This window comes from Pseudopodoces humilis, chromosome 10 (assembly GCF_049639895.1).
Source record: "Pseudopodoces humilis isolate 2021_Gansu_Grassland_sample_001 chromosome 10, ASM4963989v1, whole genome shotgun sequence".
Taxonomy (NCBI): Eukaryota; Metazoa; Chordata; class Aves; order Passeriformes; family Paridae; genus Pseudopodoces; species Pseudopodoces humilis.
The window spans coordinates 15,110,138-15,121,553 of record NC_142209.1 but is presented as its reverse complement, the minus strand read 5'-3'; the positions used below and the strand labels follow the sequence as shown (position 1 = coordinate 15,121,553).

Genomic DNA, 11,416 nt, shown 5'->3' with positions numbered 1-11,416 from the left:
ATGAAACAAGATTTTTGTATTGTCTTGGTGTTTTACTGTTTTGCATTTTTGAATCCCTTGATGTTCTCAGCTAGCTCATCTCTGTTGTTTTTTAAATCAGGTTTGAACATATTTCAGCATTGAGATCCATATACCACAATATGAACAGTTGTTCTGGTTTTCATTAGTACCAAAATATTTTTCCTGCATATACTAGTTTTTCAAACACAGCTGTAGTTCATACCATTCTTTTCATATAGCCTTTCTTCTAATCTGTTTATTGATACTATTTCATCAGTGTGTGTTTTTCTTGTTCTAATTTATGTTTCCAGCTTCTCAATTTGACAATACCCAGTTTACTTCCCATTCTTAGCTACTTAGTATTTGGCACTGATTGACTTCCATGTGGTTTTGGTTTCCTAGTCTTCTGCTTATTTCATGTTCAACCCAGGAACTTCCAATCTTGACATCTGCAGTTTTACTCTTAACAAGCTCATTTACTTCAAAACCTGCTTTAAAGCAGGAAGCTCATTAATAATTCTATCTTGCTCTAAATAAAGTTTTTCTGTAAGCACCATTTCCAAGTCCTTCATTTGTGTTTTGCCATTGTCTAATGAACACTCACAAAACTTGGCTATTGTTGCATTCACTTGTGTCACCACCCAGTGGGATAGTTATTGCTTTGCTATGTACCTGTGTTTCTCATTCATGAACATTACTAAGGTTGCCTGCTTTGTGTTACTTGGTTGCTCTAATTTAGTCTTCATAACTTCACAAATTGGTTGCATGATAGCAGAAACCAGAAATCACTAAGGGTAAAATTCTAAAGATCATCAACAATAGTTGGAAATTGTGGGAAGGGGAATGAATGAGCAACTGGAAAGGTTTTAACTCCATTAAATCCTTAAACATAAAAGAATATATGTTTCATTTCAGGTCCCTTAATATAAGGTTGAAATGTATAGATACATACTTCTAGAACTTTTCTTTTGGCAACTTTATGCCTTCATTATACACCTGTGTTCCAATTTAGCAGGTAGTAGATGGGGAGTGAGGATGGATATAGTTTCCAGAAACTTGGTATTCACCAAGTGAAGAAAGGAGTTTGTGAGCAGTACAAATTCCAAATCCCATTAACTGCTGTCAACTATAGCACTAGATAGCACAAGAGATGTAATTCAGATGCTTCTGGTGAAACTTCAGCAGTATAGGTGGTCTTACTACTCCTACTTCTAAGTTGTTTTTCATAATTTTATTACTATTTTATTATCCTTGCCTTTGATAAAAGGTTAGATGAATTGTTGGTTTTGAAAACAAAATTATACAGTAAGTTATGCAGGTTTTGATTGCATTAATTTCTATAGTGATTTGTATAAATTGTGCTTACTCATCTCTGTACCTCACTATTTATATGGCATTCCTCCTGTATGAAGAGTGAATTTCTGTGGGACTACTGCTGGAGCCAGGGGGAAAGCATGGAATAGGAAAGGCTTAACAGAAGCAATTTCTTAGCAGTAACCAAGAATTGTATGTTTCCTGTCTACACCACAGGTTGCTAAGTTCTCAAATGAAAGACTTGAGGAGAATTGTTCTTTGAAGCACAGGAAAGGAACTGTTAGTTTTTAAAGACATCAGATATAGCTCAGTTGTCTTAGTTTCAGACTGAATTAAGTTTTGGGGATAATGAGTCTTTAGAACAGATTGCTATATAAGTATTAAAAAACCCAAAAGAAAAGAAGAAAAAAGAAAGAAGAAAAAAACCTAATTACTGTGCCTAATGGAGTAAAATCTTTAAAAATGTGTTCTTAACACTGTACCATGTGGTCATGGAATGAGGATGATGCTGCAACCTGGCAAAGAAGTGGAGTTAAAGGATGCCGTGCTGCACTGCTGAGCATGAGAAACAATGTACCAGTCTGAGGCACAAGGCTTGTGTTGTACAGAAGTGAAGGCAGAAGGTGTCATTTCTCATGGAGCACACTTGGAGAGATCAGGAAAGGGAACTTTTGCAAGTATTTCTCACGTCTGTGTCCAAAAATAGCTCCTGAAAGTTTTTACTGCTCATGTACTATTTCAAGTCAAATCACTGTTCCTTCTACCACTAATTGCCCAATCTGACAACGTAACATTGTACCTTAGATCAAAATGCTATTTCACTGATTCAAAACACAGCATAAAGGAAGTTCCCGTTTCATTTCTTGAACAATGTGGTTTGCAGGCTTCCGGACAGGGCCGGGTGTCTCAGGAGTCTTATGAAATGGCAAACAAGCTTGGATTTGTTTTGTCAATTACCCAAAAAATGCTCCAATATTTTCAAAATATTCCAATATTTTGAGCTTTATTCTCTGGATCTTGAGTATTATTTTATGAATAATGCAAAAATATTACATAAGAATAACTAGTAGTAATTTATATTACGAGATTCTTAGTTGTAAGCTTGAGATTGTGATACTACTTCCTCCTGATGTTTGCTGCTGAAATAAATAGTTAAATATGTTACTTTCTTTTAGAAAAACCAGAGGTTGGTATCTTTCTGATCTGATGCCTGTGTAAATCTGAAATTATTTGCACTGATAAAGTTGATATTTACAGTGAATAAGAACAGAATTTGAACACTGCATGAGGAAGAAATGAAAAAGCTGCATTACTAAAACTGAATTTCCTGTTAGCTTAGCATCCATAGGTATTCACTGCATTCTTCCTTCATGACAAAACAACAAGAGCACAGGTTTAAACTTGATTTATTGAAAATCTCAGTTTTGCATAATTATTCAACATTTGCAAGTCTTAAAACATTTAATTCTGAATAAAAAGTCCATTAAGAAAAAAAAATGTAATTTATATTCTCCTTTGTAAATTTTATACAGTCAAAAGCAATCTACTCTTCAAAATCCATGTACAGTGTTACTTAACTGCAACTTTGAATGCCAAATCCTTCACCCATCATAAACATATTCCAGCTGCCAAAGTCAATGAACCTTTCTAGTTATTTCCTCTTCCATTTTCTATAGTGGACCTTGAGTGAAGAACAAATACAGTCAGAGCTCTTAGTTGCAAATCAATAATTTCTTCCAGATGAACTCTGCTGCTGATTGTTGCATTTTCCTTCTCCCAGTGATGGCTGTTTGTGATAGGAAACACTGAACTGCAGCAGTCCTGTGTCTTTGATCAGGCTGCATCCAGGAGCAGGTTTAACTGGGACACCAAATGCCTTTGCCACCGATGTAACTACAGAGAGGCACAGCAGAGCAGCTGGGGAACCCAATCTCTTAAGGTGCCCTTGGAAAACTTGGCAGAGCTTATCTGTTGGAGTTGTAAGGTGAAATCTTGACTCTAGTAGCTTGGAGAGCAGAGGTAGATGTCAGTCACAGCTTCCCAGAGCTAGGTCAGCATTTTGCAGATGATTTAGAGCATCACACGTGGTGATGTAAGAATATAACGTAGTATAGTGCTACTGGGAGAGGGAAAGAAAACATTTGCTACTCTAACTGAAAGAATTATTTTTCCTAGACTTTGTTCTTATCACAGAAGTAAGCTTTCTACTTCCAGGCAGTTTAGACTAGAAAGCATCATATTAGAATTAAGATACACAAAACCTTAAAGGGGTAGTCTTATTTTGGACGTAGCTCTGCAGAAAGCTGAAGTGGCTCAACAGCCTTTGGAGCCCTCTATAACAAGTTCTGTAATAATAATGATAATAATAATTTTGCTTATAAAAACTATTTAGAAATATTATTGCTAGGTCCTCTTGTCTGAAGTTGAAGCTGAAGTGCTGTTTCTATATTCTGTAGCCCTTGCTAGCATCTGTTTCATTTGAACAATGTATTTCTTCAATGCAGCTATTGACCCTGTTTTTATTCATAAAACAATATTTAATCACAGAAAGTCTCAAAGTTGCAACTCTGCCATTCACACAGATGACCCCACAACAGGCACAACACTACTACATACACTTTTTTTAAAACACTTTTTTAAAAAGTGTTTTTAATAAAGTTTTTTTAAAACTCTTACGATGAAATGTAGTTAACGCATTTATACAAGAAATTCCAATGACTTGGCACATTGTAAAAATTACTAACTTGAAACTACTGAAAAAAAAGTTAATTCTCACGCACCAGGGGTTTTGGCAAAAACTATGCCCTCACTACACTGTTAAAAGCCACTTAATCAATTCAGATATTACACATTTCTGATTTGGTATTAGCTTTGCCTTAGTGATACTACATATTCAGCTGATCATAAAACTTGAAGCCTGTACTTACAGCTCCTGTGATTTCTGCCTTATTCAGATGAACAGCTAGGTACAGAAACATGGGTTATATGAAGAATATGCTTACACAGCTGAAAGATTTGTGAGGGTGAACAAAAAGGGAAAGTTTAGGTGAACAGCTTTGGTTTTACATGCCTATGTAAGTCATCTGACTGTTGATTAGTCATAGTTGTAATAAAAATGAAATGGACAGTAAGAGAAATTTTGGAACTACAACAATCAGCGTTTGTTTTGGCAAACAATGACAGGCCCTAACTTTAATAAAGGGAAAAAAAAGAAATTACTTTTTAAAAAATTATCTATTACATGAGGTTACAATAACTAAGAATTTGCAAGTCATACTTCAAAGTGTGCCTGTATTGTCTGTATACAACGTAGTCACTTGTCTCATGTAACAGCCAAAAAGGAAAATAGGATTGTACAACTACAGGACAGGAGGATTTATGAACAGAAATTATACCTATTTTTTCCAATTGCTTTTCAAGACTGCCTCAACTTCACATTGATGGTGCTTTTTTTAAAGTGCTGATATTAGTCATCTGTTATAAAAGGAGATCTCATGTTCTTACATAGTTAGCCCAGTGTTTCTCCATGATGCCAAAGAACAAAAACTGAGGATTTTAAAAAACATGTAACTTTGAAGAAAAATTATACTAACTACCAATCCTGTAAACTTAGGCACATGTAAATTCATTCAGTATTTAACAGCAACTAAACCAATGTCTGTTACTACTTAAACTTTTTTGTGAAAATGAAGAAAATTACAGTTATATTAACATTACTTTGCATATGCACCAAGTATGCTATGCATAAGGTAGGCATTAACAATCATTAACAAATCCTACAAATACAAAAAAATAGTTAGTAGCATTTGGAAAAACGGGAGAGCTTGGGAGGAGGCATCATGTTCGTGTTTAAAAAAAACCCAAACAACAAACCACCACAAAAAACAACAGAAAACCCCCAAACACAAACAAGACCAGCACTGTCACATCCAAAAAGCCCAACATGAATCGAAAACCTGATTTTTACTGTCTGTTCAAAAGAATCTGGAAGTTCTTTATTTCCTTTACTGTAGTTTATTGCTCCCCTTCTCCCCCGTACCTGTTATATTGTTATGATCATAATATGAACATTAATGAATATTAAGTTCTACTTTTCCTCTTATCTTCAAAGAGACTTTTCAACATGTAAACCTGAACAGCTGATACCACCACCATTACTCCCAAGTTGACCATGGACCAGAAATTCACTCTGTCAAAGTTGCTTTCTTGTATGTTTCGGTCACGAGCCTCAAATGCTCTGAGCAGGGTCTGAATCTGGACACTTTTGCTCAATCTGGCTTTGACACTGTTGATGGATTCCTGGTAAGTAACAAAAGAGTATTTTTAGAAAAAAACCACACCTGAATTAAGTATATAGCTCGCAGCACATACAAAATTATTAACACTGTATTACCACCTGTAATTTAATTTCTTGACAAGTGAGTTAAATTAATTTTAAAATATACACATCATGAGAGTTTTTATTAATTTGCCTAGTCTGTGTATCATATAAAAAGACTTAATGTGGCATTAGTTTTTTGTAGTAATTTTGTTTTTTCTCTTTATAGGTAGGGAGGTAAGAGAGAAATCAAACCTATTTGGACAGAATTACTGTCAGAAAAAATTATGTAGTGGTAAGCAAATGCAGAGTTTTTTTCTGCTGCATAATAAAATTAAGGAGTTACTTAATGGAAACTACTATCAGGGCTATATCTGTAGCAAAAGAAAAGTAAAATAATGTTACATTCCTCTCTGCTTCTGGTGTTTCCACTGTAGTGGCTATAAACTGCTGCTTCAGCCCAGATACAAAAGCAGAATTTTGACACTAAATCTTGAATAGGCCAACTGGAGGTCCTAGAAAGGACACAGAGTGTGACCCTGGAACTAGAGGAAAGTACATGAACACTCCAGCCATGACCACAGCAGCTCAAGATTTGCACCCTTATTCTGCACTTACTAAGTAAACATCTGGTCCTATGGAAGTTTCATCCACCACACAACAGATACAACATAAAAGCTGGCCTCATGAAGTGCTGAATTATGTTCTTGATATAATTATGGATCCTGAAGTAACTTTTAGTGAGAAGAGTAACATTTGCAGTAAGAGGAGGCTAATAATTTTTAAAAAAAGCAACCCAAAACTATAAGGTTAAACCCAGTAGTAACGTTTTTTCTGTTTTGTATTGAACAAAAATATTTCAAAATAGCTATTCTGGGGAGCCAAATAATTTTATCATGATAAAGTTCATTGTTACACAATAAGGAAAATTAACACCACACAAGAGCTTTAAACATAAGATACAATTCTCTATTTTTGCCAGAAAATATGCTCTCATTAAGGAATTAAACTACTAAGTGCTTATGTTGGTCCTCATAGATCTTACAGGGAAAGTAATCAATAGGATCAAATACTAATCTTAACTTTACAAAAATTACCTATGTTGTAAGATTTTCAAGGCTCTCAAAGGTAACTTCTGCATTTCTTTTTCTTTTGGAAGATACACCAGTATGTAAACAAGCATCTATCAAATCCATTCAAGTATTTTTTGTGATTAGTGTGAGTGGGATTTTCTTCCCAACTTCACATACAAATTTTTCTTTTTTCTAAGTGTCTTGAATGCCAATTTTAAAGATCCGGTCAGATTTTCAGATTCTGTATTTGGTTTTATTATTATTTAAAAGTGTATCATACACTTCTAAAATATTTTAAACATTGTTTTGTTATTTAAAAATCTGCATTGTGTTTATGGCAATAAATAATGCACTTTATTTTCTACATGATGTATTCAGTAAGTGTGTGCAGATGTTGGGGTTTTGGGTTGGTTTTTTAAGATACCTATTGTCTTTAGCTATGATCAAATAAACAGCAGCTCATGGCATCCTACCAAGCATTAATAACAGTGGTACTGGAGCACCAAGCAATCCTTTGCTTCTAGATTAATCTCAATATTTAATGATCATAAAGAGAGTAAGAGCTTTGATTCAGCAATAGCCTGAATCCTATACCAAACAGGCTCAGCATACAGTTTAAGAAAATATAACCACTCAATGTCTGCAAATATGAACCTGTAGTTTATGCAGATTAACTCGCGTTCTGTTTATTAGTTTGAAAAGATATAATAAAATTTGGGGGCATAAAACTTACTATAGTAGTATCTAATTTATTGAAGATAGCAACAGATATCTGTACTTCTGCAAAGATGTGATGAAGAGGCTAACACAGTACTTTATCTTTAAACATTGATAAAAATTATGCAGTAATTCCAACTACATCATTGGCACTAAATAATACTTTAATGCTTAAAGTATTCATTTAATTGCTGCTAGGGAAAAATGTCCCATTTTAGCAGTAGGAAGAAAGGAAGCAGAATTGGAAACCAAGTGACTGAAAGCTAGGCAGTTTCTTCTTGCTGATGAAGGGCTTATTCTGAAGAGATCTTCAAGTTTCTGTGTGTAAACAAGAGATCCATGGTGCTAGGCTTCCTGTATTAGTAAAAGCAATATATGGAACTGGAATACATTCCAGTATGGTACAAGAGACCAAAGCAGAATGGCTACATGATGTTGAGATTTTTTCCAAAAGCTCTTACAATTAATAGAATCGAAGATCAAATACTAACCAGAATATCTTCCAGTTTCATGTCTAGGAGATCTGTGCCTGTAACATACTTCTTCCAATCTTCCTCATCTTGACCATCTTCTCCCATATTGTCCAGGATCAATTCAAAGAAAATAACCTTTTCAGAAATGGTACTGAATGTGTTGTCAAAACAGAACATGTAATCCCCATCTTCTGTTTCCACCCTGTGTATATAAGCAAAGCATGATTAACTAAACTTTCTGTGCTGGTTCTCAAAAAGTCAGTTTTTGCAAGCATACCTTCTCCTTTAAGACTGACAACTGTGCACTTAGAAATAACCAAATTGTCTTCTAAATAAAAATAAGAACTCTAAAGACACCTTACAAATTACACAGTTGTAGCAAAACAATCCCACTAACTCCAAAAGGTTCAGAATGATGAAGACAGCAGCTTGCTTTCATTAATTTTTGGGAATTTTGAATCATTGCTAATCATTACAACAAACTAAAGAATTAGTGGAATTCTTATGCTGTACAGTAAAATTACAGCAAATATTACATATTTTGACGAAAGGACTGGAAAAATAGGGGATTTTAGCTTCTTATTTGCATGACTCACATGATCTTTTGATATTAGATATGGAGACCTTTTTCAGCTCCATAATAATTATTTTTATCTACTGAACATTAACAGCTGTCATTTAAACAAAAATACCCTTCACTTCATGGTACAATTAATGTAAAAACCATTCAGTATTTATAAAAAGAAAATTGGTATTCTCAAACTGTCCTATTATAAAGTCTTTTGTAATATTAAGGAATAAAAAGTACTCAACCTTCATTTTAGTTATATTTGCTAAAGAAACCAGAAAAGTTCTTTATTTAACACTTCTGAGTTTGAAGATTTTAAACTTACGTGTGAACTCCATCTGATTTTCTTTCATCAAAAACTAGAGTTTCACCTTTTGGGGACAGCAGATGAAAATCAACATCTAATCCTGCTCCATCTAGAACCTGTGGAACAAACAAAAATAACCAGCCTCTGTCCAATGGAATTCCTGTTTGCATTGCTGACAGCAACATTTTTAGAGAAACCAAATGTTTTTTAGGTAAGGGAACAGAAAGAATCTGAAAGAGTAATCTGTCTGGATGAGCTGACACCAAATTAACTAGAAACAGATTAAAAAATGGCTCAACCTAGAAGTATTTTAGCAATTTCATAAACTAAATGTAATCTAAACCTGCCAGGCTGGGCTTATATTGAACCATTCCCTGATTAATAAAAACTTTTAAGTTTTATCAGGAGGAAGGGTTAGACAACCTGTAAAAATACCAGCAACAGATGGCTAAATCTGGTATTTCTATAGTGGCTATCTTTGATTGGTAAGTACCCGCACTACTCCCACTTCAGTGGTAGAAATGTTCCAACAAATCACTTGTACGCTACATGGTGTCACCTCTTTGTTGGGTGAATTAACAGTATTGAACACAAGACCAAAGCTCTTAGGCCAATCAAAGCTGTACCACAAGACCTTCTCACAATTTGATGCACATTTGAGGTCGGAATTCTGACAGGACATTCTCTTTTCCCAAAGGTAGGAGGAATTGAAGGCATTTAGCTTCCTAAGTTCTCAGGGAGTGTCTACAGCATTACAAAGCTGTGCTGCTTTAACTGTGTAACACAGCTACAGTTGCATCAACACACCTATCATGTTGAAGAACTTCTTTATAGGCAAGGTAGGGACTGCATAAGGGGGTGGAGAGGGATCATTTTTATGACATTACTTAAGGGGGAATTTTTGGTTTACTTGTTTTCCAGTGAACTTTTTGAATATAGTTGTCTGCTCCTGCTGAAAAGGAGGGCAAAGTCAACACTGACTCAAATTGACACTGAAGTCTTACCAAAACAAAACAAAAAAGATAAAGGACAAAGAAAATTATTGGATAACAGCTGATCAAATTAAAAACCATACATAGTGACATATTTTCAGGCCTATGCTCCAGTCTGGACACCTAGAAAAGAACCATTGTATTAGAATAGTGTTTACTTTCTGTCTTTGGAGAATGACCTGCATTGTATGTTAAATATTCCTATGCTTTAACCACTAAAATTAAGTACAAAATAAATCTATTTGCAATAATATACAGAGATCCTTTTCTACACATTCAAATAAAAGGATGAATCATTACTGTTAACAGTAGTGCTAAGAAATTTATGCCTGAGTAGAAATAAGTTACACATATAATGTTATACACATTAGTCCTTTCTAAAATAATGTCTTTATTTAGCCTCTGATCAAACTAACATCCTACTTTGTGAAAAATAAACTTCTGTTTGGCTTAGACAGGGCCTTAAAAAAAGCCTAAACATCTCTCTTTTATTCTTGTTCAGTTCTGCATGTAACAGTATTAGAAATTAGAAAAAACCCACAAATTTCAGCTTTCTCTTTCAGTTGGGAAACAGAGGGGAAATAGAGGGAGGGGAAGAGAGACATCCTGGCCCACTTCGAGGCATAGTAATAGGGTGGGAGAATATTCAGTGCAGCTTCCCTCACTGTACCTCTTTTACTGAGAAAAAGGTTTTGTTTTAAGGAGGAAAAACAGTCTGAGATCGAGATCTATCCCAGGCATCACTGGAAAACTCGAGTTTTCTCAAAAAGGACATAAAAATCTTAATGATAGACTGTTAAATTGGGCTGCTCCTGTAAAACTTTCATCATTGAGAAGAAGGGTGTTTAATATCAGCACAAAGATAGGCAAGTACGGGCTCTGTGCATCAGCACAAGGTTCCTTATGCTTTAGAGCTAAAACACAAGGTCACAACCGTGAACTTTCTACACGCTGCCCTTTTAAAGGATGGCGACTTATGCTCTTTTAAAGTAGAAACAAAAAACTCCCCCCAAACCACCAAAAGAACTGAATTATTCTAATTTAATTAGAATAATTGAAAAGGCCGGTAAGTTAATTTTTAACTCCCGAAGGCAGAACTTGTAACAGTGTACAATTCCAACGTGGCTTTGCGGGCGCTGCCGAGGCCGGCAAAGTCCCGGGCAGGGCTGAGCTCGCTCGGGGCAGGGCACCGCGGCCCTCGGCAGCGCTGCCCCTCAGGGCCGAGCTGCGGCCTCAGGAAGGCAGGACAGAGCCGCTGTACAAGGGGACGGGCAGACGGCCCAGGGACGGCAAGGCCGCCGCCAGGGCGGGGTGCTGGACCCCAGCTCCCCTCGGGACGCCCCGCGGGGAGACGCCCCCTCCCGCCCTGCCCGACCTGGTACTCGAGCTCCAGCGAGGCCTCCTTGCGCATGGGCTGGTAGAAGCACTCCTTGCGGCCGGCGGGCAGCGTGAACGTGAAGTCGCTGTCCAGGGAGGGGCTGAAATCGGCGGCGCCGGGCGGCGGCAGCAGCAGCGCGAGACACCCGAGCGGCACCAGGAGCAGCCGCGGCCCCATCGCGGCACCGCCTCGGAGCGCGGAGCCCCCGCGAACGCACGCACCGAGCGGCGGGGAGCCCCGGGGGGGCGGGGCTGACATCGCCCCGCCCCCTCCGCC

The 11,416-nt window shown here is 36.7% G+C and overlaps 1 protein-coding gene across 1 annotated transcript; it reads right to left on the bottom strand.

Annotated features, from left to right (window-relative positions):
• Positions 1-2,703: 2,703 nt before the first annotated feature.
• On the bottom strand, positions 2,704-11,384 carry TMED5 (transmembrane p24 trafficking protein 5). The gene is made up of 4 exons (XM_005520970.3): positions 11,138-11,384; positions 8,789-8,886; positions 7,914-8,097; positions 2,704-5,613 (listed from the first exon to the last, which is right to left on the bottom strand). Exons 1-4 carry the CDS (start codon positions 11,315-11,317, stop codon positions 5,395-5,397), a joined length of 681 nt encoding a protein of 226 aa, XP_005521027.1. The 5' UTR covers positions 11,318-11,384; the 3' UTR covers positions 2,704-5,394.
• Positions 11,385-11,416: the final 32 nt, after the last annotated feature.